Below are 14,573 nucleotides of genomic sequence, written 5' to 3'. Positions count from 1 at the left end.
GCAGTAGCCAGAATTGTATACTTTGAAGTGTGAGAATTTTTTATAAAAGAGTTACAAAACTTATGTTATAGAGAACCCTATAGTGTAGTCTCTGTGTTTCTCAAGCCTGATTTGCAAATATACAGAAATGAAAATGTGAATTTCGGCATTGCCAGCCCTGCAGCATCAACCCAGGGAGCTGGGAGCCTTCAAGTACTGGATCTTGGGCTTTAATTATGGAAATGGCCACTATGTACAGCCATACAAGGAAGAGGGAAAGAACCACAAGAACATACATGTTGAGTGTGACTAGTGGCATGTTTATGTAATCTACCATGCATCCCGTTCAGATTGAGGCTGTGTGCAAAACCATGGATTTATACATGTGAATCCTTGTTTCAAACTGGTAGAGCCACAGACAAAAAATAACTACTTTCATGTATATTTGTAGGAACAAAGCCCCAGTTAGTAAGTCTCTACAAATGAAAAGATATATCTTACTCAATCCACAGTCATTGTGCTGGTTTGACAGCGTTAACAGAAGAAAAAAATCAGCACTTAATGATTTTCCTTATTTTCATCTGTCTTGTACGCTTAGGGGAAAATCCCCAGTAATTCAGACTAGGACTTTGAAATGTTAAACAACACATAAGTATGTCCTGCATGGTAAATACTTTTCCTGTATGTGTAGGGCCAAAAAGGACAACCTGGGATACCAGGATACAGAGGGCCACATGGACCTAAAGTAAGTAATGTGATTTTCTTCTTCTGTGTTGCTTCTGTTGTTAATTTTTCAAAGCACAAGATGATAGAAGAAATAACAGCACTTGTGCATTGGAACTTGATTACTGCCTATATTGATATGAAAGCAAAAATATTTCAAAACCCTATGGAAAACCCTTCTGTTTTATACCTACCTATTGAATGTTGCCTGGTTGTGAAAGGTCAGTGTTGTTTCCAGTTGGAGTGCTGACACAAATGACTCAGACTGTGAAGAAAACAGAAGTGCAGATTATTTTTTCTCAAGGAGAGAAATAGAGAAAATCTGTATGTGTTCCTAATGGAGCATGTGTATGTAAGACTTTAATTTCACATTATGGGTATGCTCAGAAGTAGAGATGGCAGAGCCACCTGTTTGGAGAGAGGGTTCCTGTCAGTATAATGTGTATAAACATTAGTATGTCAGTAAGAAGTTCCTCAGTGCTGAGCAGAAGCAACCACAGAATAGATTGTGATGTCTTTATTGCTGATGGATTCGAAGGGGAGAAAACTACCAGATCTCAGGAAAAAAAATTATAGAAGATAACTGGGGACAAAGGAAAGAAGCTAGTTCATATTAAACATTTATTTAGTTTTGTAGGCAGAAGAGCAGAAGCTCTTCATCACATCTAAACATCACAATTCTGCATTCGAGGTCTAGCACCCTTTCAGGAAGACATTTCCCGTCATGATAGGACTACTGATACTTAGCACTGGAAAAGGAGGCAAACTCCTTTTGTATGAGACTTTGAGAGAGGTAGATTATTTGGTAGTTCTAGTACCAGCTGTAACTGTAGATAACTGTACATTCATTACTCATGAGCAGGATCTAAGGAATTGCCAGCAGTGTCCAGAACTTAAAAAAAAACAAACTTCTAAAAGCAAGTTAAGCTTGGTGAAGAGATCATAACAGCTTTCTTGAATAACTGAAGATATGTAGGCACTACTAGTAATGCTTGATGAAGTAAGTCCCAGTGTTTGACCCTAATAAGCGAAACAAGATCCGTAACATACAAACTTAATAAACATGACATAGAATAAAATTTATGGCAAACTTTACCAGTTTAAATAAACAGAATGTTTTGAATACTCCAGGGAGAACCTGGGAAAGGAGAAAAGGGTGAAAAAGGCATTCCTGGATTCCCTGGATTGCGGGTAAGGAAGTTCACAAGTTCACTACAATTACCCTCAGAAAATATCTGGTGCTTTAACTGTTCATTTCCAAACAAGATTTCAAGGTTTCTTTTAAACTAATTTGTCGTACTTTCTGTATACAATATTTTGCGGTCCTGCTCTGGGAGTCACTGTGTCACAGACTTATACACAAGCTTATTCCTTGCTTGGAAAGAATGCAAATCTTTATGGTTACCTTTTAAATATTTAGTGCTGCATAAATTCTTAGAAGTAGCTCAGTTCTAATGTACCAATTTTAATCTATTCCATACCTGACAATGGCAGCTTTTTTGACAGCAGCTTGTTCATGACGTGCACAGCAGTACATACATGGAACAATATATCCATTACTATATTTGCTGTAATGCCGCAAAAATAAATGAATACTCATCTGGTTTACTTTGAGCAGTAGTTCAAATTTCATGCCCAATTCTCATAAAATATTTGCAAAAACTTTGCAAGTGTTAGCTATTGGTAGATATGATACCAAGTAGTAAATATGTAAGGAATATTAACAGCTTAGCAATACCATACAGGTCTAACTTGAATAAGTTTTTACTGTTTTAACTCACATTGTTTTTATCAGGGTAGCCCTGGTTCTGATGGACCTGCAGGTTTTCCTGGAATGAAGGTAAGATGACAAATTACAGCAGCTCACTTTACAGCAACATCAGTGAGGTTTGATTTTCTGTTGATTTTGCAGATTTGCAATTTCCTCATGCTTGATAGCTCACATTGCCTAACTTCCTTTTCCTCCTGTTGCCACAAAAGTTCTATGAACTGTGTTGCTGAGTTTCTGCTACTCTCTAAAATTTGATTGAATTTGAAGCCAAAGTCATAAGTAGGAAAGGAAGCCAGTGGACATGCAGACTGCATGATAGAAAAGTTACACAGCATGTTAGCTTTGGTTGCCATGCTCTTGTATCTGTCATTTTGTGTTATTTTGTATTGTTTGCTTTGTTTAGCCTTCTGTCTCAAAAAAATGCCAGGAGCAGTTATGAACTTCTAACATCTTCTTGGATTAAAGCGTAACAGGTGTAGGTATACAGCTGTGTGTCTTTTCCCTCTCTCCAGCTTACTTCCAAATCTAATTAAATCTAGTTAAGGTAATGATCATTATGTTCCTGAACCACAATAATTTGCAGATACTTGCATCTCCAATTACATTTCAGGTGACTTCCATCTGTAAAATGGCTTTTTACTCTATTTTTCACCACTGTTGATCTAAAGGGTTTGAATACTGGATGAATAAATTATATCAGAAGATCATAAGAGGATAGGAGGAACTGATAGCATCTGATTTTCATTAAGTAATAGTAAATAAAAGAGGGTTGTTCAGCAGTGTGACAATCAGAAAGATCAAAGCATTGGAATGGTGAGACAGAATGTGTAATAACAAAGGGACTAGCATGATGTAAAAGGTGTTTGCAAAGGGAAGGAAAGACTTCTCACCCAACTCTGAAGATCTAGGCTCACACAGAAAACTCTACAAGGGAGGGATCTGCAACCAGAGATCCTTCCTTCGTGACAGTCAGCCCTTAAAATGAGCTCTTAGAGAGGTGCAGCCAGGCTCCACTCCTTTAGTCACACCATGAATTGCCTTCACCTGTATTCCCAAGGCTGACTGGGTCCTTTGTCCAGGTGCTCAATCAGTGGTTCAGGCTGTGACTCAACTGTTACCATTCAAGGAGGCAGCAAGCCAATTTCAACTGTATTAAACAGTCAGAGTTTTCTGGTATATGTTCCAGTTAGTTCAGTGTCTCAGCTACACTGAACCCAACTGACCACTATATAAATAACCTGTATAGATTTTTAAATTAAAAAAAAAAAAAAAAAATTACAGAGGAGATTCTATGAAACATGTAATCTCTTGTACAAAACCAGAGAATTTCTCTGGAAAAAAACAAACAACTGTGAAAGCTACTGTTAACAGTATTGCATAACTGTCTCATTGACTTTTTTTCAATTAATTATATTAATGTGTAAATAGATGGTATTTATGATCCTTTCCAGGGAGAAATGGGTGTTGCTGGTTTTCCTGGGAGACCTGGTTATCCAGGCATCAAGGTAAAAATCAAACAAACAAACAAAAAAAGAACAATGAAAGAAAAACCTAACACATACACATACTTCCCTATATAAATGCTAATGATTCCCCAAATCTACCCACTTATTAGATGATCATCGCCTTTTCTACAGACATAATTACTTCTAAGATTTACTGTCTTCAAGACACTCGTAACAAAGGTAATAAATAGCAAAGAGTAAAGATTTCTGCTTGATGCACGTGACAGTGAGAATTCCATGGATTGATTTTTATACAATTCTAGTTTTAGCAGCAATTTAGGGTTATTTATACCCTTAACTGTACCTGTATAGCCATCTAATTCATGAATTATAATACTATGAAGGTTATTTATGGTTAAGATCCTGAGAGCAGTATACAGGTAAAGAAACCTGCTATTTAGGTAGCTGTACAATCCTGTAAAATTTGGTCCATGAACTAGTATGATAATTGGTACAAAATGAGGCTGCAAACTTTGAGTGAAGTTGATGGACTAGTTTGTGTGAGTTTTATTAAAATAATGAATGGTCTTTGCAGGCAGTTTAGAATGTTCCTCGTGACTTACATTATAGAAAGCTGGCTATAGAAACTTACAGAATAGTGTTTAATGCTTACTGGGGATATGAACCAAGAGCTGACATTTTTGATCTTGGCTTAGCAGCTCTTCAATTCTTTCTTGTCTTTTGCCTGTTTTGTTAAGCATGCGAGTCGTGCAAGACATGGGTAATATGCACCCATCGTACAAATCTTTGTTACTTTTATCATCATTACATTAATTTTTAAATCTCAAAATATTACACAAACTTATCAGAGGAGGAAATTTTTAGGTTTTAATTTCCCTTTCCTGCTACAAAAAAGACTTTTTTAAAAATATTATTAGGGAAGACAAGTATACATTCCTGATTAAAATAGCCAAAAAGTACACAGTTATGTTAGCTCATTCAGTAAGATACAGTCAAATGGAAAAGCTCAGACAAAAGGCTAAAAGTTTAAGAAGCCAACAACTGACACTGCCAGTACTGTATAGAAATCATAGAAATACCAATTTTAAAAAGGGGAAGTACATAGAGAGGCATAGACTGCTTGGTTTTACTCATACAAGGATGGGCACCTAGTCTTGCAGTCTCCGTTCTCCTTGCCCATGTCCTAAAATGCCCTGAGCTCCAGCCTGAGGAATGCTACATAACTGTGCAGTTCCCAGATACACATTCTTATTTTCTCAGTTCCCATTTGCTGCAGACAGAAGAGCCAATTCCTAATCTACACCAAAGCAAAAAGTATAATACAATTTGCCACATAAAAGACTTCCCTAAAGTCCACTTTAGTTGCAATTCTAAATATCAGAACCCAGGCTAATTTAGAAATCCCCCAAGCAGAAGTGATTTTCCTTGCAGTTAATAGACACTTATGTTTCCCTGATGCAGATGTTTTAAATTTCTTATTAAAACTTTGAGGATCTTTTATCATTGGTAATATCTGTCAAATTGAAACCTCTTTTCTTAGTGCTTATCTGCCATCAAAAAAGTAATTTCTAAATTTTAATATAGAATTTTAAATTTTAATATTTGCATCTTGGTTGTTAAAACATCTTAAACATGGTGATGATTATACTGTATTTGATTTCTCTCATATATCGTAAAGTTGAGTCACATGCAAGAAGTTGCAAGTTCTAAAAGGCCAAATAGAAAAGTGTGATAGGTATATTAAGTCACTGGTATTCTGAAAGATAATTATTTTATATCTTGTTGCCCAGGTGATATGAAAATGTTACATTCTTTTCATACTTCAATGTTTTTGAAATTTATAGTTGCATGCTAGGGCATTGCATGTTTATGTCTACCAGTAAAATTTGCTGTTGGATTCTTACAGGGGGATCCTGGAGAAAAAGGGCCCCCAGGTCCTCCTGGAGCTATTGGAACTCCACTGCTTCCTGTGAAAGGTTAAAGCTAGTATTAACTACCATTTCTGCTGTATAAAGTTTATAAAGACCTATTTTGCTAAGGTGTTAGAAAGTAATCTCTAGGGATAAATCCTGAACATTATCTTCTAGTTCTGTTTATGCCTCGCTGATCTTAATGGAACTACGTTAAATATACTTATTTCAAATTAAATGTTACTTGAAAGATCTTTACGCGTACAGCCACAGTTAGATCTGCTAGATTGTCCCTAGTTATTGGGCCATGGCTTATTTGGGAAAGAGCTCTGAAAAATAAGCCCATGCTGGGTAATGGAGACAAACAAGAAAATCAGGCTTCACGTTGTAGTTCAGAAATCCTGTGTTCAGAATTGCCACAACACACATATTTTAGACTTCAATTAAGCCTCTTAGTGCACAGCAGGGGTGAAATCCTGGTTCCTGAGTTTGGGGAAAGCTAATTCCATCAGGATTTCATCACTGAAGTCTACTGAAGTCACTAAACACTGCATTTCCAGGCTATTCTCATTTTGTGTCACTGTTTTATCCGATACTGCAAACATTAAAAAAAAATGGAATATTTCAGAGTTTCATAAGCCATAATTTCCCCCTCTATTTCCTGAATATGCATTTTTTTCTTACAAATCTATTATAGACAGATGCAGAAAAATCACTTTTTATACATTTCTCAAGCTAAATTGTATGTATATGGCAGTGCAAGATGATCTGTTCAAAAATCTAGATTTTCTGGACAGCAAGAGCATGTGTTCTGTGGTTGTACAGCACATTCAAAAAAATCTAAGTTTTTAGAAAGTACTGAAGCTGCTGTGCATGCTACATAATCTGTAAATGTACTAGGTCCTATGATTCCTAGAAGCATCAAGTTTACATTATTTGTATAAAAAGGCACAGGCAAACTATGGTTGGCTGCAAAAAAGATTGATCAACATACTCTATTTCCACCTTAGCAGTGTATTATCACTCATTAATACAATCTGTAATGTTAAGGTTTTAAAATACACATTCCCAATTTGCCTGGGTATGCCTAAGAGCTGCAAATGTGCCTGGTGTGTATTATCAGTTAACACCAGCTGGTAACACTTGCAGGAAGGAACATACGTATCATCTTTTCCCTACTTGCCTAGAATTAGTACTCTCAATAGAATACCACTCAATCTTACTGCCTTCCTACCAAAACCTAAGGCTGTGATTTTAAATCTTCTCTCTTTTTCACATCTTTATTATCAAATTGGCAATAATGTGTGGAAGTTCTTACTTCCTACACAGCAGGAGACAGTGAGGAGCAGCCAAGCATGCTGCATGGAAGCAATTTGTTTTGGCATCTCAAAGAGAGCCTGTATGGTAGGAACATTTTAACAAAGAACTTCCCATAAATTTATTTCTAGTACAGCAAATGCTGATTATGAACAGCAAAATAAATCACAACACAATCGTGGTTCAGCAGAACCTCCCCACTAGATAGGAGCTTCAACAAAAGTCAACTGAAATTGTCTTCCATTGGCTTCTATGCTTTTCCAGCTCATGCAGCAAAGGATCTGAGCCTATGCTTAATTCTAGTATCTCAAGTAACTTTTAATGTTAATTATGTGTATGATGTGTGAGTAGATACTGAAGTATTCTTATATTCTTCAGAGAAAATGTCATTTATCAGAATTGTTTGAAAACAGAGTGCCAACATTTTGCTTTTTGTTGTTTTCATTATTCATTCAATTTCATTAAGCCCTGTATATCTGATTTAAGTTTTCTTTATCATTAATTAATTACAAAAACACATGTATTTATTATAGCAATTTTGAAAATAAACTTTTTAAAATTTGGGTAATTTCTAGTAGGAAATTTCCTGAAATGACCTGCTTGTGAGCACTGTCAAATACACACCAGATGCAGATGTTTATTTTAAATGCTACATGTATTTATTTGGGACAAGTACTTCTCTCAGTGTTCTGAAATATTTAGCAAAGATACTACTACTGAGTGACAAAATTTTGAAACAGTGTGTCTGTGAAATGGGCAGGAATCCATAAAAAAGTAACCAAATCCTCCCACTTTAAAATTTGTCACACATTTAAAACTGTTTCACACAGATAAAGAAGGAGAGATCACTGTCTTACTTCTTTGTTGTTCTTGAATTGTAATTTCAGTTGCACTTTTATTTAAACTGTCAATTGCATGAGATGTTCATTTCACATACCTTCATAATTCTGTGTAGGCCCACCAGGAGATCCTGGATTCCCAGGTCCTGCAGGTGACATGGGGTCAGTTGGACCTTCTGGCCCTGTGGGTCTACTAGGAAGACCAGGAGACGATGGAACAAGTAAGAGATCTTGGGAATAAAATAAGAACTCTATACCAGTAAAGAAAACTGAAACAAAACTCTTTGTTCTTGTTTCATGCAAGTCACCAACCAGGTGGTAAAAAATATATATATATTATCCCAATATTTAATCATACTCAAAAAAGAACCAGAATGTTCCAAATAGAGCATTAGGAATTGCTAGAAAATGAACAGAAGGCAAAGCAGAAAATGCTGCCATATACTGTATATCCATGGTGAACTGTATCTGTAACGCTGTGCTCAAAAATCCTGTTCCCAACTTCAGAAAGTTGTAAAGGAGAGTGATATAGACAACTTTGCTCTATATAAGGACCAACTAAATAAACTGTGATGTCTGCACAGGAGATAATGAGGGGAAGGAGAAGAGGCATTTGAAGGTACAAAGCAGAAGCCACTTTTTTTCATGGGAAAGAAAACATAAATATTTAGATTTAAACCTTATTTATTGTACAGGGTCTCTTCTGCACGACAATTCTGAATTGTCTGTATCGTTACTTTACAGGTCTGCCTGGTCTGCCAGGAATAAGTGGGGCACCAGGACCTCAAGGTTTTCAAGGTGACCCTGGTTCGCCTGGAACAGGTGAAGCAATTCCAGGAAGACCTGGATTTCCTGGACCACCTGGACTACCAGGACAGCCAGGAAGACAAGGCTTACCTGGACTACCTAGTATGTTCAACAGCAATTTATGTTGTGAGAATATCATTCATAGATTTATTGCTTTTGTTTGTCCTACAAAAATCTGAGAGCTGCCTTTTGATAGAAATATCAAATTTTATATGTGATGTAGGAAATGTGTTTCCCATTAATTGTCAGTCAGGAAGATGTCAAGATTTTTAGCTTCCTGAGTGACTTAAATCCACAAAATAACCTGTAAGTAAAGTTCCTAAAGATGTATCAGCTGAAGTTAAAAACACAGTAGGCTGCGGGGGAAAACCCAAATCACAATCCTTTAGTAAAGAAACAAGTTGTAAAATTTTACAGTGGAGTAAGAAGAAAAACAGTATCAGTGAAAAGAACACTTGCGACATCAACTATAGCCAGACTTACTTGTGTAGTATGATCTGTAAGCAATAACTTGTGAAGTACTTTGTAAAACCTGTAGATTTTCATGCAAGGATAATGACATAAGGAAGAGAACATATGACCTAAGCTTTGTTTTTTTCAAAGGTGTAATTTGTACTGAGAGAGGGATTCCTGGAGAACCTGGAGCAAAAGGTCAGATAGGCCTCCCGGGTAGAAAAGGTGAAAAAGGAGAAAAAGGTAGGTGTACCTGGACAGCAGTAATTTGAATGAGGCCTTTGCCAAATTATCACTTCAGACCTAAATTTGCAAACAGAAGTTTATGGCAAGTTGGATAATCAGAATCACCAAAATGTATAGTTAGATGGCTGTTGCTGCTTCTAAGTTAGAGTCACAACATTACAGCAATTATTCAGCACTGCAAAAATATATTGATAAGCTTCACTCTTCTGAAGGGCATAATGAGATATGAAATGGTTTGTGTACTACACATACATGAAAGAAAAAGGACAATATTTTTAAAATGCATTATGCAACTGTTTCAATGTAATTTTATAGGAAATCAAGGCCTCTGCTCATGTACTGCTGGTCCTCCTGGTCCCCGTGGTATACAAGGACCGCCAGGTACTCAAGGGAAGAAAGGACAAATGGGTTACCCTGGAAGACATGGAGAAAAGGGTGATTCAGGCTTTTCTGGTGCAGTGGGATCACCAGGGCTCCCTGTGAGTAGTTTTCATGAGCTTCACTAAGTAAATAACATTAACTGAACACTCACACAGGAAGCATTTTAGAGGAGTGGTGAAGGAACTGGCCTGGAAAGCAGTGTAAAATTTTTATTCTTCTATTTTCAGTCTTATTAGTTTTTATCTGATTTTCCCTTGCAGCAGTGGGAGGAGTTATATACTGAGGGACAGAACTCAATTCTGTGTAGACAGTGTCATCAGGAGGCTTAATAAAGATGATGTGTGTTCATGTATTATTTTTTTTAGTTGTTTTTACTTTTAGTTGTAAACACTTTTTTTTTTTAAAATAGGGATGCATCAGTTGACTGAAGATGATTTTCTCAGTTAGTTTAAATGAAAGTGTTTACAGCAAAATTTTATCAAGACAAAATTGCATGATGTCATCAGGCTAAAATTATATTATGTCAACATCTGTGTGCTTTTATTCAAGAATTTCAAGTCATTTTCTTTGTTCCTTTTCTTTTTTTAGAAATTAATTGAAATGCTTAACTTGCTGTGCTTAATTTATTTCATGCAGTGGCTGAAAAAAATAGTCTTTCACTCCCATGAAGTCTGAAAGGCAGTGCTATTTTTTTGTTGTTGTGTTTATCCCTTCATTGTTCTGTATTGCTTTCCAATCTTCTATTTTTCAGTCAATACTCAGCTGAAGTTTATTCCCCACTTGGATCAGCCACTATAGGCAAACCTTGTCTTTTTGTGACATGCTTCTTAGCAAGTAAGCTAAAGTGGAATCAACATTTTGCCCTTCATTTTACCAAGTCCTTAGAAAGAAAAATTATAATAATCCTCAAAATAAAGACTTCTACTTTGTTTGAATAGCTTTCTTGCAATATAACAATTTCATTTCAAGTTCTTCATGAAAGGAAACTGAATGAATTTTTTAGTGGTAAAGCTTTTGTGTACTAGAATTATTTGGCATCAGGATATAACATCAGTTTTTCATGTTACCAAATTTTACTTTTACATATATTGTTTCAAGGTCAGATTCACACACCAAGATGATGTGCAAACCAGATTGGAGAATTGAGAGCATAAATTAGAGTAAAAATACAGAAAGCGTTTTTTTTCCACTTCTAAATCTATCAAGTCATAGAGTGTTAAAAGATACCAAGTATTAAACTAGGTGCAGATAAAATGTTATACTGACAGCTTTCTGGGCTTTCACTTAGCTTAAAAAAAAAAAAAAAAGAAAATTACTTATAACTGCATTCAGTTCTGGGAAGGTAACCTCATCCAGCAGTCACAACATTCTAGAGAAATTCCCTTCCTCTGTAGACTTGGTGAATCATGGGACAAAGTCTGCAATAGGAAGAGTTTGTGAACTGTTTGCATTTTACTATTCTCACATTATGTTCACAGCTGAATGAAACATGGGCTATCAGTACTTACCTTCATAGGTGTATCTCCATGCGTTTGGCAGTCAGGCTGAATGAAAAGGCCAAGCACCATTCACGTACCTCTTTATTGATATAAAAAAAGATACAACAGTTTGCTTTTTTTTATCAGTATGTTACATTAATTGGCCTTTTTTTGGGCAGAAACAATGCAAGAACAGGAGACATATCTGATTTCTCTTCAATTCCCTTATTACTTCTTTTCTGGAGATTAATTTACAGCTTTCCTTCTTTTTTCCTTTTTTTCTTTTCTTTTTTTGGGATCTGGATCATCATTGGTAAGGGGACACCTGGTCCTGGAGGACAACATGGTGAAAAAGGAGAGAAGGGTGACCAAGGAAGAGTTTCAATAAAAGGTAAACATATATTTTATCATTAGCCTTTTTGTTTCCTATCCAATACTTAGGCAGTAGAGCAAGACAAACACATTCATCTAATCTTTCAGTCATTAATTTGGCAAGCTCTGGAGGCCTAGAGGTCGTGTATATCCAGACTGCTTTCTTGATAAAAACTCTTTCATTTTCTTCTTACTCAACACAAGTCAACGCAAATTTTTTACGCTTTTTACTTTAGAGTTGAGCCAAAAAACAGGTTGTTATTAATTTAAAAACTTGTTATTACTCATGCTTTTTCAATGTCCTGAGATTGCTAATCAAGGTCTTACAGAGGCCTGTATAGGAAAAACCAAGCAGAATACAATTATTGTGAAAGTAAGAAGAAATATTATTATATAAAAGTCACCTCCTGAAGAATCATATGTCAGTATTCCTACTGTTATTTCCACTTAAGCAGCCAAAAATTCTCATGAAAAACATGAAAACAAACAATATGCTTGCACAACCGAAATTATTGTAATTAAATAGATCAAAAACTCTCCCCAGTTACGGTATGATCTGCAAAACCAGAAAAGACAGAAAAACAAATTACAGTAATCTGATGATAAAGCTTAGTTACAAATGCTACATTAATTATTCAGAAAAGACTACATCCATCTTATTGTTTGAGAAGGTTAGTTTAGCTAAGGATGGTCTCTCTTTATTTACAGACTTTGGAGCAGGGCAAAACATTTGCTGTTTACTTACAAAGAATTTCTTGATGTAACAAAATTAGTCTTTGGGTTAGAAAAGTTTTATGGTCTTTTATTCAAAAATTGCATTTTCATAAATGTCAGTGAAAAAGAAACCTAGGGGGAAAAGTAAGAAAACATGTTTCAGAAACATTGGTACAATTATTCTGCATTGTATGGCATTACTGTATCCTGAATTGTCTGAAATCAAGAATAAAACTGATTTCAAATAGTGCAGTGTTTTCAGCCCATATATAATACGCACAGAAGCACATTCTAGTGATGCCTGTCAACACATCTTTTAAAGAAAGAAGTTTGTTTCATGAGATGTCCAACTACGTGCTACCTTCCTAAGTCCAAATTACCACACTCAGGAAATCTGAATTCAAGAAGTGAAAAGTATCACACAGAGCTGGATAGAATGAATGGTTACCCAGTATTTACCTAAGCAGATAATAAAAAGGAAAACACACTGTATATACTATACTTCCTTTTTTAAATTATTTTAAGGAATAAAAGGTGAAAGAGGTCCTACTGGGGTTCCAGGATTTCCAGGCCAAAAAGGTAATGATGGCAGAGATGGGGATTTAGGATTGCCTGGGGAAAAAGGAGCTGAGGTACGTTTGACTTTCTCAGGATTTTTTTTCTACACGGGTTAACATTTTGTCTTAAGAAGGGACTATCTCTTAATGAAAAGTGTAATCTTACTCCAAATTCATAGCAGATTAATAACTTTTATAATTTTCTGTTAGCCTAGATTAAAAATCATAGTATCATTGAAAGAATTTCTTTGGAAGTACTATTGCTTATTTTGTTACTTCTGGATATATCTAATGCATATACTGGATCAATATCATGGGATTAGGAAGAATAATTCTACCTTCTGTTCCTATTGTTTTTCATTATATAAACTAATAATGTTGCCCATGTAGTTTCTTGACTGTAGAACAGTGTTTTCTGCAGATAATTTTCTACCGTGGCTTTTGATAATCAAAGAGAGGAAAGGAGTTAGGCCATGTATTTCTTGTCAACAGCTGTTTTCTTTTAGGGTGATTCTGGAGTACCAATACCAGGTGATAAAGGATTTCCTGGAGTTCCAGGACTCCCCGGAGTAAAAGGGCCAATGGGATTGCCTGGTTTGGGGTTTCCTGGCCCTCCAGGAGTCAGAGGTACCCCTGGAGACTTTGGTGATGATGGTAACATTGGGCTGCCTGGTCCAAAGGGTCAGAAAGGTAATTTTAAATATTTACGTTAAGAACTAATCAACTAAATACATGTTTGGTACCATCCATTACAGTTTCAGATGCAGATCAGAAACATATATAGTGTCAGTCATTTACAGCTAAATGTTTTGGTAAGCTCAGTGGTCACATACTGTCAGCACTTAAGAGTAAGTACTGGTAAGAATATGAATCTAAAGGGGCCTTGAGCCTGCAGTGTGCTACTTGTACACTACCAGAGGAATTAATTTCTGGAGTGAAGAAAACTCCTATTTATAAGCATTTACAGGGCCATGCTTCTTGCAAAAGGAACAGAAAAGACAACTCATACTTAAGACACGGTCTTTCTGTTTGTATATTCCCTACCAAAGAAATCTTCACTGATATCAATATGTATAAATCAAAAATGTACACAAAATTGAGATGAAAATTAATTTCTTTCTTACAATAGAGACTACTTTAAAGAAAACTTTCTGCCAATACAAAAGTGAAAAACAAAAATTTGTCTACAGAATACAACTGTATTGTAATGATTAGAATCGTTAAAATATTCTATACAAAATAATTGGCAAGAGAAATGCATTAAGATTCTTCATCATACCTTAATAATATGGCAGTAATGATGTATGTAAAAAAAAAAAAACCTCTCTTTACCTTTGCTCACTTGGTTAGTACCACAGAAATGTTTTTGTAAAATGTCCAGACTACATTTATTTTAAAAAATCAAATAGGCCATTTTCTTTCTCTTTCTTGCTTCAGGTGATACTGTGTGTATTACATCACCATACCCTGGAAACCCAGGTCCCCCAGGTTTTAAAGGTGTTCAAGGTATGTTTACAGATGGAGGAATTTTATTTTTAGTTGAAATTGAGTTTTTAATTA

At 35.6% G+C, this 14,573-nt stretch overlaps 2 protein-coding genes across 5 annotated transcripts in view; one reads left to right on the top strand and one right to left on the bottom strand.

Annotated features, from left to right (window-relative positions):
* Positions 1-14,573, top strand: part of COL4A4 (collagen type IV alpha 4 chain) — a 64,996-nt gene that overhangs the window by 26,259 nt on the left and 24,164 nt on the right. For all 3 annotated transcript variants that reach the window (XM_031555108.2, XM_085233363.1, XM_085233362.1), the window contains exons 14-26: positions 671-724; positions 1,834-1,893; positions 2,498-2,542; positions 3,925-3,978; positions 5,846-5,915; positions 8,122-8,226; positions 8,750-8,914; positions 9,416-9,508; positions 9,827-9,990; positions 11,689-11,761; positions 12,982-13,088; positions 13,520-13,703; positions 14,451-14,519. In XM_031555108.2, the coding sequence (XP_031410968.2) occupies positions 671-724; positions 1,834-1,893; positions 2,498-2,542; positions 3,925-3,978; positions 5,846-5,915; positions 8,122-8,226; positions 8,750-8,914; positions 9,416-9,508; positions 9,827-9,990; positions 11,689-11,761; positions 12,982-13,088; positions 13,520-13,703; positions 14,451-14,519 (1,243 nt within the window). The remainder of the gene's footprint in view (positions 1-670; positions 725-1,833; positions 1,894-2,497; positions 2,543-3,924; positions 3,979-5,845; positions 5,916-8,121; positions 8,227-8,749; positions 8,915-9,415; positions 9,509-9,826; positions 9,991-11,688; positions 11,762-12,981; positions 13,089-13,519; positions 13,704-14,450; positions 14,520-14,573) is intronic.
* The window catches only part of RHBDD1 (rhomboid domain containing 1), a 64,401-nt gene continuing 61,283 nt past the window's right edge, over positions 11,456-14,573 (bottom strand). For both annotated transcript variants that reach the window (XR_014885703.1, XR_014885704.1), the window contains one exon: positions 11,456-12,588. The gene's annotated coding sequence lies outside the window, so the exon portion shown is untranslated. The remainder of the gene's footprint in view (positions 12,589-14,573) is intronic.

The sequence above is a fragment of the Meleagris gallopavo genome, chromosome 11, assembly GCF_905368555.1.
Source record: "Meleagris gallopavo chromosome 11, MGAL_WU_HG_1.1, whole genome shotgun sequence".
Classification (NCBI taxonomy): domain Eukaryota; kingdom Metazoa; phylum Chordata; class Aves; order Galliformes; family Phasianidae; genus Meleagris; species Meleagris gallopavo.
This window is presented reverse-complemented; position numbering and strand designations above follow the sequence as displayed.